Source organism: Aulostomus chinensis, chromosome 13 (assembly GCF_037954235.1).
Source record: "Aulostomus chinensis isolate RoL2024-O1b breed Wild chromosome 13, RoL_Achi_v1.0, whole genome shotgun sequence".
Classification (NCBI taxonomy): domain Eukaryota; kingdom Metazoa; phylum Chordata; class Actinopteri; order Syngnathiformes; family Aulostomidae; genus Aulostomus; species Aulostomus chinensis.
The window spans coordinates 12,964,688-12,977,802 of NC_141332.1; the positions used below are offsets into that span (position 1 = coordinate 12,964,688).

At 41.7% G+C, this 13,115-nt stretch overlaps 1 protein-coding gene across 1 annotated transcript; it reads right to left on the reverse strand.

Annotated features, from left to right (window-relative positions):
* Positions 1-8,929: 8,929 nt before the first annotated feature.
* On the reverse strand, positions 8,930-12,726 carry glod5 (glyoxalase domain containing 5). The gene is made up of 4 exons (XM_086221397.1): positions 12,596-12,726; positions 12,262-12,411; positions 10,654-10,809; positions 8,930-10,328 (listed from the first exon to the last, which is right to left on the reverse strand). The coding sequence occupies exons 1-4, from the start codon at positions 12,650-12,652 to the stop codon at positions 10,179-10,181; spliced, it is 513 nt and encodes a 170-aa protein (XP_086077523.1). The 5' UTR covers positions 12,653-12,726; the 3' UTR covers positions 8,930-10,178.
* Between the last annotated feature and the right edge of the window lie 389 nt (positions 12,727-13,115).

Below are 13,115 nucleotides of genomic sequence, written 5' to 3' on the forward strand. Positions count from 1 at the left end.
GAGCAGGTCTAGTACCACACTCCTTCAATGAATTTACACCAACAATTCTCCATCAGCAAGCACATCCTGCAGCAGCGGCGACGAAATCCTTCCCTTTAACAGGCAAGAACGTCGAGCAGATCCAGGCTCAATGGGGGCGGCCTTCTGCTTTGACCAGTTGGGGGGAAAGAGAGCAGGAGAGCTAGGCAGAGACAAAGACAGATGATGGAAGACAAATGGAGGAAGACAGATATGCAGAAGGAAAGAGTGGGACAGAGATAAAGAGAGAGAGAAAGGGAAGAGACTGATGGACAGACGGGGACGTGAGCAGGTGGAGCTACGGGTGGCAGCTTGAGCCTCTTCAGGTCTGCAGCCTCCTCCAGCAGCACCCGGGATCTGGTGCTCCTCCAAACTGGAAGAGTTGCACCCATAAGTGGAAAATCTACTCACCAACATGAAACTATCAAAAAGAAAAAGGGAAGTTACCATGCAGCATTTAAACAGTTGTAAAGAAAGAAAACAAGTAAAAGAGAAACCTAATTACTGTCACAATTTCATTTTGAGAGTTGATTTTCAGTTTGGGTGTTTTTAATGGACTACAGTTTGTATTTTTGAGTTTACGTTTTTGCAATGTTTCTTTCCTGTTGTACTTTTATTTTGAAATCTCTCCCCACTTGTGCCTTTATTTGCAGTTTTTCCCTGTCTTTGTCTACTTTCCCACCTTAAGATTAATTTGTGTTTTATTTTGGTTTGCTGTCTCGGTCATTGTCGGATCATCTGTGTTTACTCAATCTTTTTCTGTTTGCTCCTTGTGCCTGTTTTTGCTCTTGTCTATTTACCAGTGCTGTAAAAGCAGTTTTGGTTTAGTTTGGTTAATAAAATCATCAAGTTTGTCATATCCATCCTGCCTCTGTGTCTGCACTTGAAACTGTGACAAAAAAAGTATTCTTTACTTTCCGAGAGGACAAGATCCACAGGAGAAAGCCAGTGACTAGAGGTCACAAAATACAGTGCTTCTCTCTCCTGCCGGTGGGTAATTTAAAACATGGTTGATGCCTGTAGCTCTATTTCCATGATACCTGGAGACATGCAGAGAGGAAAGTCTACAAGTCATTGCTATGCATGTACTGTAATAGCTACAGTCCTGCGTGTTGTCAAGTCTCGGGTCTTATGACAAGACGTCTACAGAGGCTGCCTTTCACATGTCAGCTCTGCTCCCTGCACCCGGCTCAGTCCTGCCAACTACCTCTTACACTGGCTGGGCTTGCTTGTGTGTGATGGCACAGCTGACAATGTGTCAAGATTAATGATCTTTCCCCCCAAAAAATCACTCAAAAAATATACTTCATAAATCTGCAGTGTTTGAGACCACCACTATAAAACTTTACCACTCTGAATTGCTGTTGATTTGCTCTGTTACAGCTGCACATGAGCACAAACCTGCTCTAGAAGTTAAGGACACACACTACTCACTATTTTTGGAAATACTTAAAATCTTAAGTCATGTAGGATGCATAGGAAGCTGGGATCAACAGGTGACGGATTGAATATGTGCTATAAAGGTTATCAATATTGGTAGATGCAGTGACAGCAGAGCAGTGTCCTCACAGGACACAACGTGTTATTAAAATCAGTACAGCAGCAGAAACTGGTCTGTGATCAGCTTTCAGCCCTGAAGCCGGAGTGATTACAGCTCACGGTGATTAGCGCATATCTAAAATTACTTGTGTTTTTTTTAATTAAATTAATCAAGACCATGTTATTTTGGTGTTGATGAGCAGACTTCCTGTTGTGAGTGACAATGGCAGATGAAATTGGGGTAGCCCGCAACTATGAGCTATGAATGACTCAACACTGAGGATAAGAACAGAGTCTTTCATGCCGTCAGAAAAATTAATTTGTTGGTAATTTGTTGGTAATTTCCCTCTTAGGGAAAACAGTTTAGATTTTTAAACTGCAAGTGTTGCATTGCAGTTGTGTGCCTTGTGAAGCTAACCTTTCCCAAATTAACTTGACCACCAAAACATTTCAGATCGTCCTTGTGTCGCATTGGACAAGAAATTCCTGTGTGGTTTTCCAGAGATATTTTGATAACCATAAAAACACAGATATTGCGTACATGTGACCTTGTTCTTTTTAGTTCATCCTTGAGTCCTAGTGGACATTTGTGCTAAATTTGAAGACAATCCCTCAAGGTGTTGCTGAGACGCTTTCCTCGTCACTTAAGTAGAGCAAAGAAGAGGCTTGAGCTAAAAGAATGGGCTCATATTCTGATATCAACCACTGAACTGATGTTGACTGACCCATATCTCCTGATACCGATGATGTGCCCATATTACCATGCATACAGGCTACATGGTGAGGTACATTGGCTAGCTACCTAGCAAAAATGGTCCACTGGTCCTGTAAATTTTTGCCAAAGAGCCAAAACCCGTATTTGCTGTTGTGTGTATCAATTTTAGAGACCATTCACAATCAAAACCAGCACAATGTGACTGGCTTGAGGGTCTTTGGTGAAACAATGAAAGTGTTCAACTATGAATGGAGATTCTGCTACTGCATGGCCAAAATGCTGCACAAAATGAGATCCTTTACATTACTTCCCACCATGTTGGGAGCAATCATGACCCATGACGTCGCAGGGTTGGTGTATAACATACCATCTCCATGATTGGAAGGCGAGGGGGCGCTAAATGACACATGGAAATATAAAAATTCAGATTCAGAAAACTTAATTTATCCCCGTGGAGGGTAATTAAGGGAGCAGAATTCTCTCACTAAAATCATCACAAGAGGTCAGTCACTGACACAGAGGTTTTTAAGGAGTAATAGTGACAGTTGTGGAGGAACTAGCTACTGACAAACTAACGGATGGTGCCGTTGCATCAGTGCCCACACATGGCTGTGCTGTCCAGTGAATTTGAAACCATCTGGGTGTCAGAGATCAAAGACTGAGATTCAAGTAAGAAAACCCTAGATCACAGTCGATGTTTGAGGTCAAGATGACAGACATTAAAGTACCGTGTGATCACAGAGCTGTGAGATCGAGATGACATGAAGTTAACAACCAAAGATCAACGTGAGTAAATCAGCTGAAGTTCACTGTTTCACCTCTGAATGACACAACACAGGAGTTGAATATAAGAGTATCATCACCTCCACTGACATTTGAACATTGTTGGTGCAATATCTTCAAGACCACTGTCAATTAAATGCTAAGGATTTCAACTTCCATTTGGTTGGTTCTTTGTCATTTCAATTAGCCAAGTAAAAGAGAGAAAGGTATTAAGAAGTTTCCAGCATGGCCCAAATTGTAATTTCAGAGGTCAAGAGCCGAAAACGCAAAGGTAAGGGACTTGAAGGATGATATTTATTCCCTGGATCATTTTCCATATATTGGATTGCTCTATCTTAACTTTTTTTCTTTATCTTGACATTTAGCTGAGGAAATGGAAGGTTCAGAATCGACAGCATCTAAGAAGGCCAGACTGTCAAACGGGCCTTTTTCCATGGCAACTGATGGCCATCCTGAGGTTCCAGCAGCCTCCCTGCTTCAGGAGGAGAGACAGGAGACATTGAAATTCTTGGAATGGGACAGAGTTTCAATCCCATTTTTAGAAATGGAGTACGACATGGAGGTTGGCAAGATCGATGCTGGGACAGAGGAGGAGCTGACCAAGGCAGCTGAACCAGTCAAGATTGAAATTCGGGCTGAAAAGTGCAACGTTTGGCCAAATGCTGCAGTTATTTTAGAAGCAGCAAGGAAGATCACCATCAAGTCCCCAGTCCCAGTCCATATAATTCTGGATTTCGATCCAAATTACAGACCTCCGTTAGGCATTCGTGGGTTCCCACCATCCCAACCAACACCCTCCTCTATGCGGGCATTCCCACCACCTATCTTTCAATCAACATTTCAACATCAAAAGTTTGCCCCCCCACCACAGATTCACCATAATAATAAATTTTACAAGGCCAGGAACTACTTCCCTCCATCAAAGTCCAATAGGAACAATAAATATCAAGACCGTAACCTTAAAAACAGGCTCCCTTATCCTCCGCCTCAGGCACCAGCACCTACTCACCTCAATGGTGCGAAAAAGAAGGGAGTCCTCAAAGGCACCAATAAGCCCCCAAAGAACAGAGTTCCACTGCAGAAGATCAACAAAGCAGAAGAGTGGGAAAAATTCAGGCAGAAGCTGAGAGAGGGAACAAGAACAGCACAGTGGATGGTGTGATGAAGACAAGGAGAACAACTGAGACAGGGACATCAAGAAAGACAAAGTCCAAAAAGAAAAGCAAACAAGCAATCAGCCATCCAGAGAGGAAAGGCAAAGGCAAAGGCAAATTTATTTGTATAGCACCATTCATACACAGGGCAATTCATAGTGCTTTACAGAGGTGAAGACAGAGTTGAAAGTTATGATTTTAAATGAGCTGACAGTTTGTGCACACCTCAGAGGTTCAGGGAGTTTGTTCCACAGGTGTGGACCACAGAAGCTGAAAGCAGCTTCACCCTGCTTGGTTCTGACCCTGGGGACACTGAGTAGACCTGTCCCAGCTGACCTGAGGGGTCTGGATGCTTCATACCCAGCCAGCAGCTCTGACATGTTTTTAGGCCCAAGCCCATTCAGTGACTTATAGACCAGCAACAGGATTTTGAACTCAATCCTTTGACACACAGGGAGCCAGAGCAGTGGTTTAAGGACTGGTGTAATGTGGTCCAAAAAAGGATGATTTCTAGCTGCTGGTCTGGCTTTAATGATAACTAATGATATACAACAAGTGCATTCATTGTTTTAGTATCCATCCACTCATTGTCCTCCGCTTATTCCAGTTAAAGGGTCGCGGGGGCTGGAGCCTATCCCAGCGTCTACGGGCGAGAAGCGGGGTTCACCCTGGACAGGTCACCAGTCCATCACAGAGCCAACACACAGAGACAAACAACCATTCACACTCACAGTCACACCTACAGTCAATTTAGAGTATCAATCAGCCTCGTCCTCTCTTGATGTCTTTGGACCGTGGGAGGAAGCTGGAGTACCAGAGAGAACCCACACAGGAACAGGGAGAACATGGAGACTCCACACAGAAAGATCCATGCTGGAGCCAGGACTCGAACCCGGAACCTTCTTGCTGTGAGGCCACAGTGCGGACCACTGCACCACCGTGCAGCCTGTTTTAGTATGTTAATTTAATAAAAACAGGAATTTTAATAATGTGACAAATCCTTCTCTCAACTCTGTTGTTATGAAATGGTATCAATTATTACATGAAACCCCAAACATTAAGGTTACAACTCCAATAACTTAATTTAAACCTTTTTTCACTGAAATTGTGTGTCTGACAAGAGAAACAGTCATTATCTACGGAAATATGTGTGGTTTTGCATACATTTGCAGAGCATTACCTATAAAGCTCCAGGTTCAGAAGTTTCTTTTGACATGTTTGAATTTAATTTTTTTTTCTTAAGGGGTGTTGGATATCTCTTTTCATCACGTATTCATCAGAAAATACTGTCAACAGACACCAAGCTCTATTTTCTCCTTGTCTTCGTTTCTGAGCTGTACTGTACGTTCATTCAATGCTCACTGCAAATCGTCGTCGTTGTTGCCCTCCGCTTATCCGGAGGCAGCAGCCTCAACGACAAAGCCCAGACTGCCCTCTCCCCAACCACTTCCACCAGCTCTTCCGGGAGAATCCTGAGGCGTTCCCAGGCCAGCCAAGAGATATAATCCCTCCAGCGTGTTCTGGGTCGGCCTCGGGGGCCTCCTCCTGGTCGGACATGCCTGGAACACCTCCCGAGGGAGGCGTCCAGGAGGCGTCCTCACCAGATGCCCGAACCACCTCAACTGACTCCTCTCGACATGGAGGAGCAGCGGCTCTACTCTGAGTCCCTCCCGAATGACTGAGCTTCTCACCCTGTCTCTGAGGGAGAGCCCAGCCACCCTGCGGAGGAAACTCATTTCGTCCGCTTGTATTTGCGATCTTGTTCTTTCGGTCATTACCCAAAGCTCATGACCATAGGTGAGGGCTGGAACGTAGATTGACCGGTAAATCGAGAGCCTCTCCTTTTGGCTAAGCTCCCTCTTCACCACAACGGACTGGTTTAGCACCCGCATCACTGTGGATGCCGCCCCAATCCGCCGGTCAATCTCCCGCTCCATCCTACCCTCACTCGTGAACAGATCCCAAGATACTCGTCATGATAATAGGATTTTTCATTTTCACACTGTAAAGAAGAAAAGGTTGGGACAACTCAATATGCTTGGGTGAATAGAAAAAATGGAAGAGAAGGGGAAAGAAAAGAGGTGTAGCGATGGATCTTTATCAGGCAACTGAGATTTACATCGTTCCTGGAGGGGCAACAGGAAATCCCGTGATTCAAAACTGCTCTTGACACCAAATTATCAGCTAACAAAATGGATTCACTGGGGGAGTTTGTATTTGAGGGATATGACCCTTTCAGAGAGATCTGCTCCAAGTTCCATGAAAACCTTCTGAATGGTTTCAAACGTGAACCTCAGTCCTTTTTGGTACTGGAGGGTCAAAACAGACACCCCCCCCCCCCCCCAAAGGCGAAAGCCTCAGTTATTGTCAGGTCAGGGAGATCCTCAAGGACAATGCTTTCTTTCAATAAAAAGCGATATTCCTAAATTACAAGAGATAATTCCTAAATTATCATCATCCTCCAGCACAGTGAGAATACCCAGAATTTTAGGAGTCAATTTTTAAAAACTCTATGATAATAGTTTCTATGAATAAACACCCACAAGACAGTTCCTGAACGGCTTCCCATGGAAGAGTTGGAAAAAAAAAAAAAACCTTACACCAAGGTTTAACGAACATGTAAAAAGCTGAGATCAAACCTGGAAAGATGCTCTGCCGTTGAGTTTGTGCGGGTTCAAACAATTTATGTTTTTGCCTACTTACGTTTACAAGAATGAGACAGATGGACGAGCTGAAAACATAATCCCTTCAACCCACAACCAACATGAAGCCATAAAAAGTTCTCATCTGTGGAACATTTGAAGGCTGTATCAAATTGAAATTCAGCCCTGAATGAAAAAAGGTGAGCGCTGATGGGGAAAAATGCTTTTTTGTTTTTTTGTGCCGGTTGGTTTCCATTGGGGAATGAAGAGCTGAAACCGGTGTTCATCAACACAATGATAACAATTAAATGATTAAATGAAGGAACTCCGCAATGCACACACGGCAGGGGACTCGCACTTCTTCCTGGGAAATGTCTGTTTAATTTAGAAACATTACAAGGAGCTCTTTTGTAGGCTGATGAGGTCCATTGCTTGGAACTCTTTGCTGACATATTTCCTTTATTGTCACTACCACAGAAAAATCCCACTTTAAATACATTAACAAGGACAAAAGCAAAGAAAGTCCCCTTTGATGTTTTATAAATAACCATGAGGCTTTTGTTGTAGCTTTTTCCCCCATTACATAGAAACCCAACCTCCAGGAAACAGATATCCAATATCTATCACAACAATATGTATGTACACAATGCACAGATTTCACATGAAAGGGCAGAAACTGAGCTAAACAATAATATAAGACAAATACACGTGCATGAAAGGTATCTTCTTACAATGTCCTTGTCAATCGCATTACAGAGAAAATCCGGTTTTGATCACTGCAAGTTCCTACAGGGTGTCCAGTACAAGCATCATATTGCGTCCTTTCTGAAAGATAGGAAAGTTTTGCCTCTCAAAACCTCCTCCAGACTTTCTCCAAGTAAACAAAACAGCACAGTTGCATGCATTTTGCACACAGAGGCGACTGTAAATGCGTATGTGCAGATGGGTTCAGGTCAGGTTGCTACAGGTCAGTGTCGGAGACTGGAAAGACGCGTTTGGCAGAGCAGTGTACAATCTCAGGATTGTAATGAGGGTTGAATCCTTTTTGATGTATTTTGTTGTGTGTGATCTTGTAAATAGTTGTGTTATTGTATTTTTTTAATTATTTATGCATGCTTCTTTCAAAATAATTCAGATTTTTCATCATAAGCAGAAGTGTTTATTTCAGTCAAAAGGCTTTTATTCTCACCATGCACACACCACATGTTTTTGCAGTGAAGTCATAGAACATCCCACCATTATGGTGCTTATGAAGAATAATATAGAATGCAGCGATTGACTTTATCATGACCAAGATTACAGCTCAAAAACAAAGGAAGTAAAATTACCTCAAAAACAGCTTGGGGCTCAAGGGGTGAAAGAAGTCACAGTGAAGTCGGGACCTTCTTGCTGCTGATTATCAATAATTCGACCAGTAACAAGGACAAACCCTTTGCTTTAAATCTGACACAGGCTACTCAGCTCATCAGTTGTGTAATGAGCCCACAAACAAGAACATGAATGTGTGTGTGTGTGTGTGTGTGTTCACGTTTTTGCCCGCAAGCTGATGGATGGGTATCAGAAAATAACATGAAAGTGGAAGTATTTTGGGTTGACGTTATTTTCCATCCATCCATTGTCTTCCGCTTATTCCTATTATTAAGGGTGGCGGGGGGGCTGGAGTCTATCCCAGCATCTACGGGCGAGAGGCGGGGTTCACCCTGGACAGGTCACCAGTCCATCACAGGACCAACACACAGAGACAGACAACCATTCACACTCACAGTCACACCTACAGTCAATTTAGAGTATCAATCAGCCTCGTCCCCTCTTGATGTCTTTGGACTGTGGGAGGAAGCTGGAGTACCAGAGAGAACCCACGCAGGAACAGGGAGAACATGGAGACTCCACACAGAAAGATCCTGTGATGGAGCCAGGACTCGAACCCTGAACCTTCTTGCTGTGAGGCGACAGTGCTGACCACTGCACCACCGTGCTGCCAGTATTACAATATATCTTACTATTATGAATATAAAATTGTATTTGAAATACATCTGAAAAAAATAGAGCTGTCTAATAATCAGTCATATACAAACAAAAATATGGCTATTAGAGCCTTTATTTGGTTTTAAGAAGAGTGTGTTTTATAAAGTATTTTTAAAGAAAAGAAACCAAGGAGAACTGAGGATTTTTGAGCAAAATAAAATATCTCAATGATAATGAGTTATTATTTACAATAACACTGACGAAATGAACACCTGTGTAGATAAATACATGATACCATGTGGAATAAAGATACCTGAAATAAAAATACTAGAATAATGCAACTGAAGTACACACACACACACACAGATCTGCCAGCTATTTTGTTTTTGTATTTTGTACGGCCCACACGTCTATTTTGTAATTTGGTACTCTAAATACAAATGAGATTGTGGATTTATTCTGAGGTGTGTGTGTGTGTGTGTGTGTGTGTGTGTGCGTGTGCGTGTGTGTGAGATGTGAATAGATAAAAGACAACCATGCCGATCCAAGAATCCTTCTATTTTGGAGAGACGTGGTCTCCTTTCCCCTCTCCTGAAATTGCAAACATTGATGCACACGAATATTTACTTTGGGGAGTACACATTTATTGAGATTTTTAAAAAATTATAAAATGTGCCTACAAACGTTTTCAGTCATGAATTGGAGCTTTATGCATCTGGCTGCTGTATGGAAAAGAAATCTAAAAAAAAAAAAAGGATAACACAAAATGAAAACTGTAAACTATGCTGAAGGTTAAAATAGCTGTTTCTCACAGACTTCTCCGCATGACAAATGATTCACTCTGTGCTCTAGCTGATGTTTTATAAACTTAAAAATGGAATCGGGCGTATAATTCAAGTTTTATCCTCTATGGTATCAACTACAACAGGATGATCTGTTCTGAAACTGAGAACACATGTTTAGTGGTAATTACCTGATGCTTGTTTGATAATCGTTTTATTCAAAAAGCAAAAGATACACTGTAAAAGTTGTATAAACTAAATTGTTGCCCCCCCCCCCAAAAAAAAGTAGAGTGACATTTTTATCCTGAACCCTGCTTTACCCTCACAGAGTAAATAAAGAGACCAATTTATTGTAAAGCTTGGGTGTTGTTCACTTTTTTATGCTGAATTAAATGTAATAATATATAATAAAGTCACCTTTTACACACTTCATTAAAGCAGCGGACAGCTCAGAACATAAAAACAGCCCCGCAGCCAACTGATGCTATCTGGCCCCGTCTAACTCTCTCCAGTGCAGTTGCTCTCTGAACTTCAGACAAAAAACATCTGTGCCGAGTGCAGAGACGAGGTGCATTTATTCCTATTCATGCAAAGCTTCTTCTGATATCGACTGATCATAGTTGGACACTTCGATGAGATTGTCGTCTGGATCTCTGAAGTAGAGGGAGGTGATGGTTCCCACGGCTCCAGTCCTCTCCACCGGACCCTCCTCTATCTGGACCCCACAAACCTGAGAGGAAAAATGAAGTGTCCTTAAACACTATGAGATTCTTTTTTTAAAACCCTGAGTTTAGTCTTACAGGAATACTACATGATAGAAGACAGGAGAAAGTGCTTTTTTTTTTTTTTTGCTTTGCTCTGCTTTGAGTCTCTCAGGGTAACTTGAGGTTTAAAAAGTGTGTACGAACACATTTGTGTGTATGAACATTTTATGAATGAGGCCTAAAAGAGCACGACAACCTCAAAATATATCAAAAAATATGTGAATAAAGTTAACTAACCATGAAGGGCATGAAAAAATTTAATCATAGATGAAGACAGACGTGAGGGAGCACCTTCAGATGTGCGGCGACTGTGCTGAGGGGGGTTCTGGTGATGAGACACAGGTCTGCAGAACCCGCGGTTGGATGCTTGGCTTTGGGTTCAAACTCCTGACCCAGTTGGTGAAGGTTAAACTTCTGCTTCCCGAACCCCAGAGCTTTACGGTTCCCCTACACGCGACAGAGACGCCAGAGTTTCTCATGACAGTGCATTTTCATTCTAAAAGTTAAAAAAACAACAACAAAAAACCTACTTTGCGCCCAACTATGTTTAATTTGAAGGTTTAGTCTGCCTTGAAATCCAACCTGGTCATCTATAAGTAACCCTGTGTAATTAGCATAATGAACTCATTACAAGATAAAATAAAGACGTGATGACCACTCTAACCACTGGAACTCAGATATTTGAAAGGTTGAGTACAGGATATTATGGCAGGAAATGCTACAGGATAATAATGATATAATAATATTAAAATAATATATAAATACTGACCTATTCAGCATGGATTTCCTGTATTTCTCTTTTGCTGATCTTACTATGTACTTGTCAGTATATTTTTGAGAGATTGCTTTTTTATTCTGAACCTCTCCCCCCTTCCAAAAAAATCTAACCCATTCGTTATATATTCAGTGTATAATACTGATGAATAAAACCACTAGGACGAAGTAGGATTTGGGTCAAACTGCCAGTAGTTACAATACAACCCTGACAAATTTTTTTGCTCATCATCTGTAAGTACAAACGATCGAAACCTCTGTCTTCCTCAGCTGCATGCATCACTTTTGAGAGAATAGATAACAGGAAAAGATACTGATGCATGCAAACAGGTTGTGTTATAGCTGATGGCCGTCTTGTGTTTCATGGAGCTGCCCAGCAACAGATTTAATCACAACAGAAGAAGTGACATAGGTGAGGGCATTGATATTTACACCTAGGGTGGAATAAACCTTTAAAACTATTAAGGTCAGCAAGCAGTGGAAGAGGTATACTAAAGTATAAGTACTACTCTGATACTGTAAGTAAGAAGAGAAGTATTTGATATTGTTTACTTGAGCATCCAAGGCAAAATATACATTCTACATGACTATTTGTGTCAATGTCACGTTCATGTTCAATGTGCTGCTCTGATCGGAGTTCTTGACATCTTTTCTATGTAAAATAAGACTTTTCCTTCATTGTTATTGGTAACTGATGGGTAGAAACAATGGTGGGGTAAAAAGTAAAATATTTCTTTAAAAATGTAGTCGAGTAGACAAAGTTCAATACGTCAAATTGCAAAAAACACATACTTTCCAAAATTATCAATACATAATGAATAAATACTGAAATACTGCCTAAATTTCGTGTTCTTCAATGCGCAGGGTGTGACTGTAGCGTGATAGGGAGGTCTTGGAAATGAGGGTCCGGATGGAAGTGCAGCCTCTGAGACACTGGAGGGTGAGGGGCGGTGTCCCTCATTACCGAGCAGGGCTGACACACGGTCAAAGCCTGCCATCTGGTGGACGTTTCCTCAGAGCCGGAGGAAAACAAACCACGTCCACTAAGCACAGTCACCATTTGATTAAAACTGATAAATATCTTTATTCAGATTTAAGTCCGTCACTTTTAAACCAGACACCTACCTTAAAACTGATGACCTCCATGCCGAGAGCTGAGGAGTAGAAGTTGACGGTGTCTGGAATGCTTCTCACTGTCAGCACCAAATGGTCCAGATGGCTCACCTCCACTGGACACGTCCCCTTGAATTGGACACTTTTGAGGGAAGCGGCTGTCTACGCGAGATAAAATAGTCCTCCAATCAATAGTAAAATCAGCGAAATGAATTGCAAAGAAAACCTGTAGTGCTACGTTTATGCCGCCTAACGGGATTCTGGACTTGCTTTACATAACAGCCTTGACGTAAAAGTTTATCTTAGAAACAGAGGTCAAATACATGCTAGAAGATAGTTTTATTACCGTTAAAATAGACCTCCGGTTCTGCCACAAACGAGTCCCGCACCACAGAACAGCCATTGTTGTCCAACACCGGCACTTCCGTGTCGCTCCAAACTCCAAGTAGTGACCTCCTTTTAACTATACTTGTAGAACTATCTATTTTAACTTCAGCCGCTTAGTGAGGTTAGAAAAAGAACAAAATAACTCTAACTTCCCTATTACGTCTAAATCTGAAGTTTCAATCTCACAAGCTAAATTAAATGTCATTCCTGGTCAGTTTTTCTCAATGAGAACGCAAATTTAGATTGCATGCAGATTTGATTTCTTTAATAACGTTATATTAATTAAAAAAAACTGTTATAGAAAAGATCACACAGACATATAAGAATTTATTTTTGTGTCTTGTCAGTTTGGAATGAGTGAGGATGTATTTTACAAATCCTACCAGTGGGGGCGCTAGTATAGCGGTGAGAACGATAAGACCAATTCAAATCAAACTCATAACTATACATCGTTTTATAAGTGAGCCAGAACAAAATGT

Coding starts and splice junctions, on each gene's coding strand:
- glod5 (XM_086221397.1), bottom strand. CDS start 12,652: ATGGCTGTTCTGTGGTGCGGGACTCGTTTGTGGCAGAACCGGAGGTCT. Junction 12,412..12,595: donor ACCGGAGGTCTATTTTAACG/GTAATAAAACTA, acceptor TATCTCGCGTAG/ACAGCCGCTTCCCTCAAAAG. Junction 10,810..12,261: donor TGGAGGTCATCAGTTTTAAG/GTAGGTGTCTGG, acceptor TGTCGCGTGTAG/GGGAACCGTAAAGCTCTGGG.